General features: G+C 48.6%; 6 protein-coding genes across 6 annotated transcripts; 4 read left to right on the top strand and 2 right to left on the bottom strand.

The window, feature by feature from the left end:
* Window positions 1–1,743: 1,743 nt before the first annotated feature.
* AtWU_00516 (uncharacterized protein) lies at window positions 1,744–2,271 on the top strand (the record flags this gene model as incomplete). The annotated part of the gene is made up of 1 exon (XM_035495632.1): window positions 1,744–2,271. The coding sequence occupies one exon, from the start codon at window positions 1,744–1,746 to the stop codon at window positions 2,269–2,271; it is 528 nt and encodes a 175-aa protein (XP_035351525.1).
* Window positions 2,272–2,683: 412 nt separating this feature from the next.
* Window positions 2,684–3,774, bottom strand: AtWU_00517 (Kelch repeat protein; the record flags this gene model as incomplete). Its single annotated transcript, XM_035495633.1, has 2 exons — window positions 2,684–3,546; window positions 3,615–3,774. The coding sequence occupies 2 exons, from the start codon at window positions 3,772–3,774 to the stop codon at window positions 2,684–2,686; spliced, it is 1,023 nt and encodes a 340-aa protein (XP_035351526.1).
* A 220-nt stretch (window positions 3,775–3,994) lies between these two features.
* On the bottom strand, window positions 3,995–5,335 carry AtWU_00518 (Zn(II)2Cys6 transcription factor; the record flags this gene model as incomplete). The annotated part of the gene is made up of 1 exon (XM_035495634.1): window positions 3,995–5,335. The coding sequence occupies one exon, from the start codon at window positions 5,333–5,335 to the stop codon at window positions 3,995–3,997; it is 1,341 nt and encodes a 446-aa protein (XP_035351527.1).
* A 1,754-nt stretch (window positions 5,336–7,089) lies between these two features.
* Window positions 7,090–7,410, top strand: AtWU_00519 (EthD domain-containing protein; the record flags this gene model as incomplete). Its single annotated transcript, XM_035495635.1, has 1 exon — window positions 7,090–7,410. One exon carries the CDS (start codon window positions 7,090–7,092, stop codon window positions 7,408–7,410), a length of 321 nt encoding a protein of 106 aa, XP_035351528.1.
* Window positions 7,411–8,801: 1,391 nt separating this feature from the next.
* AtWU_00520 (cytochrome P450) lies at window positions 8,802–10,533 on the top strand (the record flags this gene model as incomplete). The annotated part of the gene is made up of 3 exons (XM_035495636.1): window positions 8,802–8,849; window positions 8,922–10,070; window positions 10,177–10,533. The coding sequence occupies 3 exons, from the start codon at window positions 8,802–8,804 to the stop codon at window positions 10,531–10,533; spliced, it is 1,554 nt and encodes a 517-aa protein (XP_035351529.1).
* Window positions 10,534–11,378: 845 nt separating this feature from the next.
* Window positions 11,379–12,875, top strand: AtWU_00521 (uncharacterized protein; the record flags this gene model as incomplete). Its single annotated transcript, XM_035495637.1, has 1 exon — window positions 11,379–12,875. One exon carries the CDS (start codon window positions 11,379–11,381, stop codon window positions 12,873–12,875), a length of 1,497 nt encoding a protein of 498 aa, XP_035351530.1.
* Window positions 12,876–17,876: the final 5,001 nt, after the last annotated feature.

The following is a 17,876-nucleotide window of genomic DNA, read 5'->3' on the forward strand; positions in this document are numbered from 1 at the left end:
CGCTTGAAACCTTGTACACAAATAAACTACCACCGAATATAATTACTTGATATTCCAGGCGGTACAGCTTGTGACCCCGGCCGTGATAATTTCCGAGCCTGAACTCAATATGCGGAACCCTTGTAGGGAGGTCCCTGACCTACAATGGGACCGAGTGAGACTAGCCCTTCTGAAGCGAAGGGGTCTCTGGTAAAACCCAGGATTCCATGTCTGATCACCCAAAACTAATAATGATTGGCCCGAGAAAACTCGTCGTGGTATACCACTGTTGCTTAGTGGCTATTCTCACAGACCCCGTTTGACAAGTATCAAATTTAGCCCGACTTCCTTGATAGGGCAGTATATCGCATTGACCACGAACTCGGTCTACAAAATACACCATCGTAAGATGGTGCCATGTAGTAGTGCACTGGCTAATTTTCGAGTCGTTTGTGGGCCCGGAATACCCGACGTAGATGAATTTTCAGGTAATGCCGGTGAGTATAGCGATACTGTTAGACACTATCATGATGTGCTTCATTACGTCATTACCCCGAAGAAGAATTTGATTGGTATTACTCTGTACATGATGGTTGAGTTCCTGGACCCTCAGTTCAAGCTACTCGACCGGCCATCGCTGATCTTGCCGGAAACGCAAGCCGACGGAGTCCGGCTCTCAGACGTGGGAACTCACTTTGCTGACCTAGTAGTATGCAGGTAGACCCACAAGTAATATCCCTTTATCCACAACATTTCCTTTCAGCTGAAGCAGAGGTATTAGCCTTATGAAGCAGCAATCATTGTCGATTAATGATAGGATAATCTCTGCGGCCATTTCTCCACTCCATATGCAGTCACCCCCACCAATGCTGTATGGTCACCGACGGACTCCACTTCCAAAAGACATGGGTCCCCCCAATTTCTCATCTGAAGTAGAAAAGATACTACCCAGGGTCTAACTTCCATGCAGGGTTTGTCTAGCACTTGATTTGTACATGAGCGCGGAGCTGTCACCGTGCACCACATTAGGCAGGTGCCTTCCTATCGCTGGAGACTTTTGACCCCTGCATAGCAGTGACCTGAGCGTCTTGTGGTGAGGTATTTTGACAGAATGTCTCTGATTTGTGATAGGACAGGTTTCAGAGCAATGTATCCCAAGTAATAGCCTGATGTGACCTAGTAATCCAATATGCCCTTTGCCATTGGGTGCATTGTCCTTTGGGGTCAGGAAGCCCACAGGCCATCGTGTACGAGCTATTTACTCGACGTTGCCCATTCGCTTCTATCTAGGCCTTATCATGTTTCCTGAAGTGGATCCATAACTTGAGAACAGTATATGTTTCGGGTCCACTAGATCTAGTGCGCATGACATGTAATGACCACAACCTTCTCGTTCGGTAGCCACACTGTCTATTATACCACTCATCAGTTTGGTGTTTCTTATCTTCCTTGCACAAATTTATCGACTTAGGTTATTTTTTCATTTTACCTTTTATCTTCATCATTGGTTACGTGGCCGAGGTCAATGGGGTACACTTTACCGAAAGTCACCGCATAAATATCGCATCACTCTCCGTGTTGCATACAGTTTGCACTGAAATACTAACCCACCGTGGGCACGTCGTGAAAAATACTCCCATAAAATTGCTTGAGATTGGGATCTTCGGTGACAGTAAGCAATAAAGACTCGCCCATAAACCGCCTGAAAGAGTAATGACCTGACATGATAGGATCCTTCCAAGTCCATACTTGCAAACCTGCACGATGGTTGAACGCTTTTCTGTAGAGCAGATCTCCGCCTCATCCAAGCAAATGTCCGGGATGTCAAAGACGAAGACCCTACTTTTCAACATCTTCATCATTTTCCTGTCGCTCTGCGCTGTAGTGGCACTCATCGTCGCCTCGATCGCAATGAAAAAGACACAGGAGCTTGAGAATTTCAAGTCTTCGCTCTTCATCAGTGACCTGGAGCGCATCTTCAATAGCACGGCCTATGCTATTGCAAATAGTGGAGCAGATGCACCGGCATGCAGTAACCTTACTGCGGAGACTATCACCGGCCAAACGACACTACCTGGTGTTTGTGTGTCTGTGAAAGAGAGCTATGATATGTGGGTGACCAGGCTGGCAGATAACTGTGCTCCATATACTTTCGCCGAGGAGAACTGTACTGGTGCTTTTAGAAACTTTGGTAAGGTGGCTACCCCTGCCTGTATCGTCGCAGCAGGAGGAGGCCGGTTGAGCGGGAAGGATGGTAACTTTTACAGGAGCTTTCAGATATCATGTACCTAGAGATCGGCCTGGTGAAGCTGCAAGATATAAGAAGGGAAGGAAGAAGTATTGTCATTTGACATAGATCGTTGTCTGAAACATTACAAAGGCAAACTTGATGGGGTCGAGAATTACGCGTTCTACTGTACTGACCAAGCCTGTTGCAGCCAGCATCTTGTTGTAAGGCTTTTTCATTTGGGGGATACTGTTAAGGTAGCATCGTGCGAAGTTTCGGATGGCCTACTGTTTGAATTTTCATGTCACATTGTGTAGCCTTCCAATCATTGACTGTCCTTCTCCTACTAGCCTATTTAGTCATACATCCAGATATGCGGCGACACTCAAAATCATTACATATGAGTCCAAGAGAAGACAACACCCCGATGTAGTATTAAGTAGGCCAACAATAGTCCATTACAAAACAACGGCAGGACTAGACAAAATCTAGTCGCCACACATCATCCAACCGCTCATTTGACTCAGCAAGTCCACCGTGAATTACTATACTTCCAGTATTGCCATCTGCTTCAGGGACGATGACGTCCGCATCAAACCAGCCACGCGCCGGAGGTCTGTTTGGCTCCGCAATATCCACCTGTGCCCACCGCTGAGATTGGAGATCAAACGCCCATATATCCGCCAGCATCTTTCCAGCACCCTGGTGTCCCAGGCTACTGGGATCATGCTCACCAAACATTGTCACCAGAGACTGCCTTCCACCGATCGTCGTGGCGAGCAAGCAGCCCACGCTTCGCGGACTAGGCCCGGAGATTCCATCCGATGCATAATTGAGACTGGTCCACTCGTTCGTCTGTACATCGTACACGTCCAGGGACCCACCTTGCTCTCTGGTCCCGTCAAATCCGTTCATCCGGTAAACTCGCTGGTCAACGTACGCGATCGACGCACCGCCTCGTTCCGGGCCGGGCGCCGGTGGCAACTCTAGCCATTGCCTGGAATGGATGTTGAAGGCCCAAAGATCGCGTAGACGACCACTGGATGGGCAGCCACCGTGCAGATAGATAGTGTCCGTGCCGTTATTGGTGAGCGTGTGGTAGCTTCGACCCACAGGGTATTGCGAGTTCGAAGTTGCAGGGGTCAATTGGGACCAGGTGTTCTGGGTCGGATCAAAGACCCAGAAGGTGCCAGATTCCTCGATCGGAGCCATGGCAATACCGCCCCGGCCAGAGAAGATGTAGAGTTTCCCAGAAAGCGCGGTCGAGGCGGAACCTACGCGGGGCTGGGGGTGACTGGCAGACGGGGATGTCTGTATGACATTATGGTTGCTGGATTTTGCTAGTTTGTGTCAATCAATATATTGTCTTGATATATACTGACGGGTGACAGAGACTATGGCGACTTACAAACGTCCAAAGACAGACAGTACACAGCAGAATCGACTGGTTCTCTTGGCCGCAGCTCTCCGCCATAGATATATGCGTTGCTGGCGAGGATGGCGAGGGTTTGGGAGGATCGCTTGATGGCGACATCCGAGAGAATTTTAGTCCAGATAGCACGCGGCATTGTGAACAGATGTCTGCAAACAAACAAGGAGGTAGGTAATGAGTGAATGGGATTCGAATTCTTGATGGTCAACCTGCTGCCTTTATACCCACGACCGTACCGAGTAGTATTATGGAAACATGGATGATATGGAAACGAGAGTACGCAGGGTGGGGTCCACTCTCCCCGCGTAACGGTGTTACCGCGTATAATTTGACCCGATCGGGTTTAGCTCCCTTGCTCAAGGGAGAAGAATCTTATTCATCCACACCGTGTCGTCCGGATCATTTCCGCATATCACCATTTCCATTGGATGGTTGAGGTCGAGGAGTCTCACTTTCGGGATATCCTCTGGAACGGCGGGCAACACGAGGGTCACAGTCTTGCCCCGGGACCAATAATCCGCCACCAGGGAGATGATCCGCTTCGCGAGGTGAGTGGGATAGTGCGAGTGCTCGAATCCTCTAGTCTTCCCCTCCATGTTCGGCCACGCCACGTCCAGAATGAAGTGAAACAAACTATCGGACCGCCAGAGAACGACCAATTGAAGGAGACTTTCGGCCAGACTAAAGGTGTACACATCGGCCGTACCTACTGCAGCAAAATCCAAGGTGCTCACAATGTGGCAGAAGTTCTCTGCCAGACGAGAAAGCGCAGTCGCGGCAGAGTGCTGCTCCGACGCGAAGTCAAATGCATACACCGCGTAGGCTTCCCCAAAGATCATCTCGCAAAGTATCTGATACAGGGTGTTCATCGCATCTCGATGAGTTGCAAGGCTCCACTCTCCTGGAGACACCATATCACGATGATTGTCTGCCTGGCGACTGACAGGCGATCGTTCCGTGTGCCGGAGAGATTTCCACACAGATAACCGTTCCTTTTGCACCTGCAATAGCCCCAGTAGGTGCGAGCCACGCACAAAGCCTTTCTGGGCCTCGGAAAGCTCTTCGTGGACGAAGGGTCTGCCTAACATCTGGGTCAGGAGACTGTGAGCGAGACCACCCACCTCTCTTGATGACTCGGGAATCCGGTAATGGTGGGCAACGCAGCGGAACACTACTAGTCGCGAGCGGATCTCCATAGATTTGATAAGGATGTCGTAGATCAGGTCATCCATGCTCATCCCCAAAACGGTGCCAAGATATAATTGGTCCGTGGCGTCTGGAAAAAAACTTGGACTGAACGAACTTCTGCCCTCTCCCTCCAGAAGCAGTGATGGTGGCTTAGATAGACGATGAGAAACACATAAGCGATGCCACATTTGCAGGGCCTCCATACCCCCCCGGGACCGCATGATGTACTCCCTATTCCGAGAGACAAATTCAACAGTATCCCACACCGCCGACCGAAAGCGTTGGTGGTTGGTCGACGCGTGATGGTAGTATGCCAGAAGAATTTGTGTTACAAGAATAGCAGGAGCGTCATCCAAGAGCTCTTTCATGTCTGCCATGCGGCAGAGTTGTAATGCGCGATCGTGATAGTCCCGTGCTTTGGTGTGATGTAAGCCATTCACCAGTGGGCTAAACCAAGACTGACGATGGCTTCCCACGAGGATACGACTCTGTACTTGTGCATCCAACATTGAGAGATTGGATGCGGAGATGCACAAGGCAGCAGCTCGGAGGTACGGTGAGTGGAAGGTCGTGTCTGTAGAGGGCAAAGGGGATGCGGGGAGCAGATGTCGCACATGCCTCTGGAAGTGGCTTATGTAGCACGTCTCAAGATTATCCCCACAGTCCAGAGCTCTGGCGATTCTTGGGGTAAGAGGAGCTGACCGGGATCCCACTGCCAGAGCGGTCGGCTGTCTTTGCAAGTTCGTCGGAGTGATGTGATGGAAGCTGTAGTCAATGCCATAGATACATTCCAAGGATAGCCGGGCGCAAGCTCGGCAACGCGGTCTTGATTCATCGCACTGTCGGGATAGTGAGCAGGATTATTCCGATTACTTATACCCCTGGAGACAACTGACCTTTTTGCCTCGCCGTCGACAAGACTTGCAGCCTGAATGTTTTCTTGTGATTCGCGGCCGATTGCTCGTGTCCTCCATGCCCTGATCTCGTAAAGGCATATGTGGATATGAATTGCGATCGGAGGTTATTGAGGGAAGAATTGAGTGTTTGCTCCGAGCCGGTTTCGGAGACCGAGTTGGTTACGCCCGTTACCATTTCCGTTACGTTTATTACACCCCCCAATCTTCTCGATTACCGCGGTTTTCAAGTATGCCACCGAGATTCGTCCTGTGCATGGCCATCCAACGGTACTTGTCAATAATACCGGTGTGCTGAGGATGAGATGGTACTCAATCCGTCGGCCAACCTTTGTAGTAGTGGGTGGCAGCTCTTCCAAACTTTATCACAGGAAGTCATAGTATGGAACAGTGCATAGAAGTAGTGATAATTTTTTTTCCTCAGACTCTCAAGCGTTCGAGGCCTTATGAGGCCATGTCCTATCAGACAAGGACTCCTAACAAAAGCCCTGATCCGCGTGGGTGTTATCGTCGTCATGGCCAAAACAAGAGAACATTCCAAGATTTTCTCATGAGAGGACCGTGATTGGGAAATGTACAAGAATCGTCATTATATCTACGTCGCACGGTGCCTTTACAGAGGGGCTGGATCATAGTAGATCTCGCCGCAATACTTTCCACACTGTCGGTTAGCCCTGACTCCACCTAAACAGCACTAGCCTGGGGTTGAGAGGCGGAGTTGGTCGGCGGAGAGTGTAATGTTCCTACTCAAGTACGCAATGATTCAGTAGTTAGATTCCATTTGTCCTTGTCTTCCCCCCGAATCTTACAGAGCGGACAATACTGCTAGGTATATATAAGCTACGGGACGCAACCAACTCAAGAGCGAGTAACGAGATAGATTGGCTCACCATGGATATCTTTCACTTTCGGTGTTTTAGACCGTACCTATAGACACCGGCAGATGGGTAATGCGTACTATGGTACTGATTCTATCCTTGTTGGGCACCGCAAGATATAAGAGTCGCACTACCCTGACCGACAGATGCTCTCTCACAGCCCTTTCCTTTGCGCCCGTTGCTCCCACTTCTAGCGCAAAGCGAATACATATTTGCTTTTTATCTAGTTACAAAGATGGCAATAATCAAGCACCTAATTCGCTTCGACACTTATGTGAAGCGGCATCCGTCCCTCACCGCGGAAGTGTTTCACCAGTAAGCTCGGCTCGAAGTCCAGCTACAAGCCATATTGGAAAGCTTGTGCTGACACCGTCGCTCTTTGTCGCTCCCCACAAGCATCTGGACTGCTAGTCACGCTCAGTTGTTGAAGAATTGGTTGGCACGCCATGGCGTATATCGCTATACCCTTGTATGTTCTCCAAAGGCTCACGTCAATTCTCCAACATTATTCCATTACTAATACCGTTTTTCGACCAGTTCCACACCCCACCAGTCATGGCCCAGCAGTACCTGGGCCAGACGCCCGCAGACAGCGATCAGGCAATGGCATCCTTTGACGGACACGCGGAGATTGTGTTAGAAAACTGGGAAATTCTGAGCCGCCTGCGTGCAGATCCCTACTATCAAGAGGTGGTGGAGCCGAGCGAGGCTAAATTGATCGATAAGGCGTCTGTTGTGAGAAGGGTGGGATATGAGGAGGTCTGGGTGTCAGATGGCAAGGCAGCCGACTAAATCAAATTCGCCATCTCCTCTTCCAGACCCTTGTCTCGGGTCAATCCACCAAGTGTCTTTCATGTTGTATGGGTAGTCTAAAGGATACCATCCTATCATCCAGTATGTGATATTCCGGGATAGGTGTAGATTGTTTCACCCTAAGAAGCACACTTCCAACTTAGCTGGCATAGTACTTCGTAGTAGGCTGCCAGCCTTGAGTTCGGGCCACATTCCCCGCCTAAGCCTGGTCGGCCCTCTTTAGCGCTCAACGGAACGGGCAAACGATCGGCATGAGATGAGCAGTCTCCGTGGCTCGCTTGGAAGGGCACATTACTGCTAGTTCCATTGGTTCAAGAGCAGGGAGCAGGGGTTCACGTAGCGTTGACCAATCTCAAGTGGGAGATCAGATACCATTGTTATGAGAGGGTGCTGTGGACGCTGCCGGGTGGAGCCGAAAGGTTAACTCATCGCCAACTGCCCTGGCAGCCAAGTACCAACATGACAAGTGTTGGCCTCCTTGACTGGCACAGAACGGGGGTACTACTGTGCTACGGGTATTTCATAAGATGCTCTGGCTTCAAGGGGGGTTTTGAACCAACAGGTGCAGCTTGGGACTACTCAATCACAACCTTTATTATAAGCAACTAGAGCGTAACGCGGAGTTCACAGCCCCTACTTCTCCCGTTTAGTTATTCCTACCTCTTTGACAATATAGCTAGGGAAGTCGACTCCGATCGCAAGGCGAGTCAAGGGTTAGTTGTCGTGGCTCAGCTTGTCGACGGGGCAGTGGAGCGGGTGGAACAGACCGGGTGCAAAGGCCGCGTCCAGCCCCTTCCGCACCGTTGGATTTGGGATCGCCCGCTGTGCCTTTGCCTTCCTACTTCAGCAACTCGGCCAAAAGCCCTCATAAAGATCGGCATTCTCTTTGTTCGAATGCACCCGGTTGCTTCCTAGCTTATGGACTTCTTTCTGGTGCCCTCTTTTTACGGTCGGTTCTTTACCGTTGTGGATTCCTGCTGCCTGATAGACTAGAATTGGGCACAGGACAAACCCAAGTGTACACCGTGATCTTCCATCAATCAGCCATCATTTTTAATAGTACCGAGTAGTACTTAGTAGTATTGGATGGATGGTAGAGCCTCTTGGACACACAGGGCTCTTCATTCAAGCTAATGGCCACACTAATTCTCATCCGCAATCAAAGCTCCCCACGAAGGCTTGTCAATTGCTTGGGCCTCATTTGTTATTAAGCTTCAGTGGAGACACACGTCAATGCCTTCCAGATTCGATTTTATGACCTCTGCCCGGGCGGCAGCTTATATTAAACACGGCGATCCAGCGGTCCAGCTCTCCTGGGCCGTTTACCCTCGCCTCTTACTCTCTGCTTCTGTTACGTCCTGCGCACGATCATGGCAGCCCCTTCATCAGTTAATGCCATTCTCATCACCGTCCTACTGGTAAGACCACTGGCGCCCACTGCGGCCACAAGAACCAAAAATTTGTCCCAATCTCTGATCCGTGCCTTCTAGCTTCCTATCCTCCTGGCCCTGAAGCGGCTTTACTTCCACCCGCTATCTCGGTACAATGGACCGCTTCTCTGGGCATTAACCCGTGTGCCGTATATGCTGGCATTCCGCAATGGCAAGTTGGCGCACAAAATAAAATCGTTTCACGAGGTTTATGGCGAGACCGTCCGCGTTGCCCCGAATGAGGTGTCCTTCATCAACCCCGACACTGTCAAAGACATCTATCAGCGCCGACCGAGCGGCGGCGGTTTCAAGTCACTTCCCAAAGATCCCATCCGCCAGGCACCTCCAAGGCCAGGGCAGCCTATTAGCATCCTCGATGCGGGCGATGCTGACCACACACGACTCCGCAAGGCCTATGCGGCCGCCTTCAGCAGCCAGGCCTTAAGCGCCCAGGAGCCGCTCGTTGCCAGCTACGTCGACAAGATGATCACCCAGATGCAGTCCCAGAGCGAACTAGCTACGCAGAAGGTTGATCTACAAGAGTGGATCAGCTTCTGCACCTTTGATATCGTCTGCAAATTAAGCTTCGGCGAAGATTTCGGCTGCTTGGACAATCGACGCTACCACGAATGGGTGGGCCAACTCGTCTACTCGCTCAAAGCCAAAGTCCAGCTAGCCTCCTGCCGCTTCTATCCCTGGCTGTTTAACTACCTTGTCAAGCGCCTCCCAAAATCTGCGGGTGTGCTCATGGCCCAGCACCAAGCCACAACCAAAGAGAAGGTGAAGCGCCGGTTACAGCAGCTGGAAAGCGATGCCAGTACGGGAGTCAATGATGCGGCAGGGGTTATTAGGCCGGATTTCCTAGCACACCTTGTGCAGCAGCAATCCCGCCGGGAAATCTCCGAAGGCGAGATGGTAGCGAACGCCGCAACTCTCATTGTTGCTGGGAGCCACACACTTCAAACCGCCATCACTGGCATTCTCTTTCACCTCCTTCGGAATCCAACAATAATGGATCGCTTGACAAGCGAGGTGCGCGGTGCATTTCCCTCTACCGATCAGATAAACGTGTCAACCCTGCTCAGGCTGCCCGTACTAGAAGCAGCGATCAAGGAAGGCATCCGTCTCACCTCCCCCGTGCCCCTGGGGTTGACTCGACTGGTTCCCATTGGGGGCCATACCATCAATGGGGAATATTTTCCAGAGGGGGTAAGTCAATATTATCACCACCTTTCTCATTACTTGCGTGTCTGCTCTGGCCCAGAGTGGGGAAAGGAGACAATTTAGACTCATAGAAGCTAACGATGAATTGCAGACCGTTGTCTCCTACATGCAATGGGCTGCCAATGTCTCCCCACAGAACTATACTGACCCTCAGGCCTTCCGCCTTGAGCGCTGGCTCAACTCGCGCCCGTCGATTTCATCTCCGCCGGATGACCCCTTCGAAAAGGACCGGCGACATGCTACGCAGCCGTTCCTACAAGGCCCGCGGGACTGTATTGGTCAGAATTTGGCCCGCATGGAGATCGTCCTCATTCTGGGCAAAATTCTGTATCACTTTGACGTGCAGCCAGAGGGGCCCCTCGGACGCTGGGAGGATCAGGAGACATATGCTGTCTGGGTTAAGACCCCGCTGGCAGTGAATTTACGAACAAGACAGGACATGAGATGACTGTCTCTTTTCGGAACGCATCCAATTGGACATTGATACGAGGCTGCAGCATTTCTTAGAGCAAAAGCTACCGCCTATCTGGACAGATAAATTACACTGATCATCTGTAGCCCTCACAATTAGGTAGACTCGGTGGTGTGATTGGGATATTCAAAGCGTGCGTGAAATATACTGGGTTGAGATGATTATGTTCTCATACGAATATGGGCAATGCTCATTACGGGGTTGAGTAATTTGCATTTCAACAACAACTACGATTGGTCCGTTGGCAGTAGCAACAGCTTTGCAGATTATGACCTGATCAAGAAGAACGGGCACCGATACTGAGTAGCACAGGAAACGTCCATCACTCAGCTACATCACTGGCTATTGGACAGACCAAACTTTATATTTTCACGCTTTATCCAATACATCATTGGAGGGGTAAGAGCAAATTGTGGGATGTGAGATATGGGTCTCAATATGTGTGTAACCAGATAGGGCCATTTGATCTTCAGTCCTTTGCGCGAAAATCAGAGCATTGCAACCCAATGTTTCCTGATCGGGTATTGTTACATCAGTAGTTACTGGAACCCGGGTCTTACGCGGCCAGCAGTTTAGTTGTAGTTACTATCATTTTCCTTGGGACCTAGTAATGCAACATCGGCCTGGAATGTTTATCAAAGTCACACTTATTAGCGCTAGTCTATAAACACATATAAACAGCAAGCGCAGCATAACATTTCTTGAACGCATCACTCACTACATTCCCTCAACTCTAAGTGGATTCTATACTTCGTGTTCAAATGACTCCTTCAAACCAATCCCAGCAAGATATGATCAAAGAGACCTTTTCAAAGAACACGATGCAGCCCACCCACGCTGTCAAGCAAACCCCACCTTATTTCTGGGGCAATACCCATGTGCCGAAACCTCCTCCAGTGGCCGGATATGAAGAATGTCGGAACCTAATGGGTGATTGTTCCATTGCTCAACTTGAAATAATGGTTGATAGCGGCCTGCAGAAACTTAGGTCTATCTTCGAGTCAATTAATGAACCCTCAACGTCGAATACTACTCATTGCCCAGTAGTCAATCTCAAGTTATCACCAGAGCTGCAGCAATGGCGGATTGATCAACAACATAATGGGTGGATATTACCATCCAAAGGCAACGGACTGGCACGAGTGCCAGAGAAGGTAGTCGAATTGCTGAATGCACGGAATTGGCCTGAGCCGCTCTTAACGCGAGCCGCACTCTTCGGAAGTGGCCTGTTCAATATGTTGTGCGGAGCCTACGACGCCCACACACTCTACTCGAACTACTGTGTTGACATGATTTTTTTTTGGGAGCATGCCTATCACCAAGTGTTTCCCGACTTTGTGAAGACCCTCGAACAGGCAATTCATGACCCCCAGGCGCTAGTTACGCCAGGCGGCAGAGATCGAAGGACCGCCGCGGGTTTGGCCCTGCGATACACGAGAGAAAAGACATCACTAGAGGAGCAATACGTCACACAACTTTCGGGTAAAGTGGCACGCGCCAATCGTGACCAGGCGCTACCTTTATGGATTTGCGAGAGTTCTATCTGGCAGTGTGGCGTTGAGGCGATAGCACGCGGCTTTGATTGTGCTGCCACAGCACATGACTTGTTGCAGAGTGTTTCGTTAACAGACATTGTGGATGTCGGATCCGATAGTCTGAATTCGGAGCTACTCAACGCCCTGTTAAATACAGCAGATGTATGTGATGAGGGCGTTATCACTGAAGAAAAGCTGAGGCGTGTTTATGATGCATGCGCATATAACAGTGCTAGAATGTTGACTGAACGCTGGTCCGATCCATGTGCAAGATTGACCATGGTACTTTACCCCTGGCATATCCTCAATGGCAGGCATAATTTCCTTCGCAGGGCGTTGCTCGGCTACCCCAAGGCACGGAAAACATATACTTGTCAGAAAGAGGCAGACTTTGGCGAAACATTCGATCGTGATTACCGGACAACTGGCTTCAGCCGACCTCTCCAGAACGCCTGTAATGGACATGTATATTGCGATCATGTACAGCAACACCTGCAATCATGGAGTGACCCAAGCCTCTCAACTTTGTGGTGGTCCCTCTCACCAGCAGTGCTGCAATATGCGGCAGCTGGTAATATTGACGAGGAAATGGAGCAGCACTTAGTTGAACAGCTCTCAGTTACAATAGCAACAACATACTCGAAGGGTCTGGTCAGTGAGATGAGCTGGCTAATAGCCCATGCCTGTCAGCATGCACTCCAGGTCAATTACTTGTTTGAAGCTGCAATGTTTGGCAGCTTGTTAGACGATGGCAACCTTCAAGGAAAGTTGGATAGAGGGTAAGCAGTATTGGCCTAATATGTTTTTGTGGCTTTAGAAATGCACACGCTGGGGTACGCAGGAATGGCCAGATGTACGGTTTTGACCCACTTTGTACCCCTTGCCCCTGGGAGTTCAATTGTGATTAAACCTTCCCTGGGTTTGCGTTTCTAATTCTGAGTCTGGAAAGCCTAGGACATTGGGTTGGGGAACTCGCTGCTTAGTAGCCCCGTACTGTCGTCATGACAGATGGCCTTTTCATGCCAGCGTTATTTCTAACGACTTTTGAATAAGATTACATTGATTGTTGCATACAATGAAGTCATATGACGATAGCTAAGTAGTAGTGACCTTCAGCATCACACGCTTTGGGATGTTAGATACATAGATTCACCTATTATACACAAAGCGACCATCGGCAATATACCCTAAGAAGATACTACCATCCCAACTGAAGCTATAAGCCATGTAGAGTACATTACTGCACAACTTCCTCTCCGGCTTCTGTCATAACCTGTCTGCTACGTCATCGGTCCACCATAAGGCTGTAGCGATGTGCCCCTAATTGCACGCTGCAAGGGCCGTTGTGCCACATAATCACCTGATTCACTGAAAGAACGACCCAAACTCGCAGAATCAGGTTATTTCTTAGCCGCAGACGATGTTGTAACCATGTTAGATAACTGCCTGACAGAGTAGAGTACATGTCACACAGTCTTATGGCCTGCATCACACTTATTGTTCAGGCGACAAACACTGGGACACCTACGTTCTGTTTGAAATGACTGAGCAGGAAGCTTCAGACAGATTACTCAATTCCGCGTTTGTTTCTACAGTGGTTACAAAATGCGGTCTTTCCTATCGCTAAGAATCATGATAAAATCACCAGCTAATATTCTGGTCTCCAGATATGTGCCACCCTCGATATCATACTCAATGCAGGCCCGTGGGTTAAGGACAGCATTATCCGCGACAGTCACAGCGTTATCGGGACAGAGGTCACTGTCTAGAGAGTAACCTCGTATTCTATAACATGACTAGAGATGTGATCAGTAACTTGTAGGGATTAAAGCATTACATGCATCCATGATCGGATTCCATCGTATAGCTTAGACTCTTGACATCTTCTAAAAGTACGATATTCTTCAACATGAAGCTTATCACATCAAAACGAGGTATTCGGTACGTAATTTAGCTGTTCACCTCGCCATGCTAATTGTACTAGCATGATTGGGATAAAAGATTCTGTCTTGAGAGGTGAACACATCGGAAGCTTCCTGACTCCCAAGATCAGCTCCCTGGACATTGAGACATGATGTTCAGCTTGGCTTGCTAGATCCTGGTACTCCTTCATGTTCCTAGTATTATGGATTAGATCCACATTCAAGATACCAGCGCATCCGGATCTCATTGTTAGCCATCCACTTGCATTACCTTTCGTATGGACGCCTGTTCACCAGTGAAATATGACTCGTTAACAGTTAACAGAGATTCTTCTGGGCGGCGTGTTGATATTCTATGCGTGATGGAGAAACATCCCTAACACATGGAACGTATCGGTGTTTCAATGCCTTCCGGCCACGGTCGGCGTGACCTGCAGGTTTCGCTTATGCATTAGGTATTTGGCGGTAGCTAGTAAGTTTACCGCCACAATTTCAACCAACAGCGAGGAAGATCTTGGTGAACAGGCTTGGTTTTAACCAGTGTGAGGTTTGAAGTTCATCCATTTCAACATGCCAGTAGTCGTTGGCTTGATCCACACACATGATATATCTGCATGGGACTTTATTCACGGACTTCCGTTTCCTAAGTGGCTTGTTGACCCTGCAATTTGGCCAGGGCTCCAGTTTCGGCAGATGATCCCATATCCTCAGCGAGGATCCCAATGATGCTCCCTCAGTCAGACGGGTTATGAAAAGACAAAGAGTTTAATATGCATGTATCTGCACTCTCCGATGAGTAAGACTTGACTGTCTGGGTGACGAACCCTTTAGGTTCCCGACGCTTAGAAATAATGCCTGTGGCATAAATCTTGACAAACGCAGCTGACAAGTCACACAGTAGAAAAGGTAGTTGTTTAGCCGGCGTGTTGGAAAGCCGGGAAAATGTTGTCTACGAAGGGACAGGGAAGTTTGCAGAGCCTACTGGTAGCAAGGACCTTTCCTTGATTCTTGTCCATTGGGGCAATGATTGACCCAAGGTTCCTTATCAGTCGGATCCGACTGATACGAACCATCTCCGGCCAGATCATCCAAAAAGGGGTTCGGCATTTTGGGATACACTGGACAGACCCACATTGACCAATGATGGGAGCAATATCAATGCCTGCCTTATTATGAGATAATAATCCATTACTACTTAACTTACGCCTATCCCGTTACCCAAAGGGGGCTATGTGTGTCTTTAACCAAGGCCGACCGGACCGGAGTTCGCTCCGATCATAGCGGCCATATCCGCGCCAGAAACCTTCAATTTCTGCGGCAGTCATTTCCTCGAAACATAATGCATCGTGGTTTAATTGACACATCACTTTCGTATCTAGGCCATCAAGTAAGAAGAGTGGCTTAATGTTACAGGTTGTCATCTTTTGGGGAAGTCTTATATTGTTTCTCAAAGTCTGGGACGTCCAAGACACTCGATAAGCTCATTGTGAGACCCTTGTACATTATCCCCAGTATATACCTTTCGTTGGCTCCGTAACTCGACATTACTATCGAGAAGGAGGCCGTGTCTATGATGCGTTTGATTAACCGAACCCGTCTATTCTATCGCCACATTTTACCATAATGATCCATCCATCCCTCAAGCCAATCGTTCGTCAAGCTGCTTCCGACTGTCATGCTGTAGCTGTTCAAGAGACTTTAAGACTCGAAGGTGCTCTTTCTTAAGAGCCTCGAATCCGTCATCGAGCTGCTTGTGCCATGGATAGAGGACAAAGACTTGGAATGCGAGTGCCGACGATGCCACGACAAAGTTTGTCAATGATATTCCGCGCGTGACAATCATCTTGCTGTCTTCGCAGACCGTTAGAATAGGCCCTTTCTTAAATGTTGCCTCGCAGATAGAAGACTTACATTAAACTGGAGATCTTGGACTTTTGCAGCCCAATGGAAGTGGATGAGTTTGATAAAGAGGCAGAAGAGTTCAAAGCATAGAACACAATTGTCCTTCGGAAGAGCGGTATTAAATGACTGAGGGGAAAGGAAAGGAGCATGGAACATGGTATAAGAGGCAATTTTGGACCAAGGCTGTTCGGCCGCCCCTTTCAATTCCCCCGACATTATCGGAGAACTAGCCGATCCCTAGTCCCGATTAGTGGTTAGTCTCTTGTGGCTGCGTCTGCGCATCCCCGAAGATGATCCTCGGGCATTGAGCACACTGTGGGTGCGCGATTTAGGTTACTTCAGCTCTGTTCTGGCTACTGATTGACGTGTATATTCTGATTGCTTCTGTCAATGAATATCCGAGGCACCCCGATCGAATTCTTCCAAGAGATGTGCCTTCCTCTTTGATAGTTAAAGCTCCACTATGCTTTTAGTTGATGACTCAATCCATGTGCCAGACCAAATGTTAGGTGCCCTGGGCAGTCAGCTGTTTCAGGTAGAGAGACTGCACTGGTGGATGTACTATGAATGTATCCGTCTACAGTAATAGAGCGTGCTAGTTATCAATCAAAGAACAGAGCCAGCACTAAGATTAATACTGGGTCGATCTAGTATAAACATGATGTAAATGCAGAAATTAAACGTCTATTGGCTTTTGACATTATCAAAGCTCCACTAACAATATGGGAACGACAGTGGTTGGGTAACTAAATTTTATAGTGGTCCTCATCTTCAGGGGCCATTGTAGACACTATTGAAGCCCGCCCGCGCAGATGACAGTAAGTTACCATATTGACAGTAAATTTATTTAGACTGGCAAACTACCCGGTCAGGTATTTGTTTGCCACATTTAACCCGTGTAGCTTTTCTTCTCGGGGTAACCCTTTTCGCTCTTGGACTTGCAAACCATATCTCCAGAATCTCGACAGAAAATATTACGGGAAATCACTCTCGGTATCAATAGTCATATACTCTCCCTAAATGCCACTAGACGTCTAAAAGCCTAATAGAACCCACAGGTAAATTTTCCTACTGCTAGACTACCCCGAACAACTCAATCCAGCATGAACATCGAAGTAGTCAAAGTCACAGTTTCTATATACTGACAGCATAACTTGAATCTATTTCTTCCAAACTAATAATGTGACACGCGATGGCTTCTCCCTAGCGTCAACCTAAGCATGCAGGAAGAGGATCATACTGAGCAATATAGGTACCATTAATCTAAGTATCACATGAGTAACGCAAATCAGAAATAGTTTGCCTCGTCATGCATCATTATTTTGCGATCCCCGCATGCCTGAAAGGTTAATGGCTAGTTGTTCATTGTATTTTTGACCATGCATCTGGCCTTTGCTAATTGGCTTGGAGGTGTTATACTATGAAGGCTCTGGGATTCCCTGGAAATCTTCAAGTAAACCAGCTATCTACGAAGATTCCAATTGCAGCTCTAGGTACAAGTAGCAGGTAAATCCTTCTAAGTTTCCCGAACTAGGGAGCACACGGGAACATACTGATGGCTATAATACTTTGTTGGATGCAGTCCCATTTGAGGTGATAATAATACTACTAAAATAATTTGTCACGAAAACGAAAAACACGAGCAGGCATGAAAGTCAACCTATATGCGATTGAGACGCAAAGCCGCATCGAAGATAATTATATGCATTTAGTTTCCATTTGTTGAACACCAAAACTCCAATTATACGGTCATGTTCGATTCTATATTGATAATCAAATGCCAATGTAGGAAGTTTGGTAATACCGTTAGCATATAAACATGGTTACCGCTCACCTCGATAGCATGCAAGTTGGCAATATGTCAAGGAAATGCTGCATTTAGCGGCCACGGGATAGAATATCAGCTAACCCCATTGACCCTAGGCTTCGGAGTGTCGAATGACGACAGCAGGAACGTTGG

The sequence above is a fragment of the Aspergillus tubingensis genome (genome assembly GCF_013340325.1).
Source record: "Aspergillus tubingensis WU-2223L DNA, scaffold_1, whole genome shotgun sequence".
Taxonomy (NCBI): Eukaryota; Fungi; Ascomycota; class Eurotiomycetes; order Eurotiales; family Aspergillaceae; genus Aspergillus; species Aspergillus tubingensis.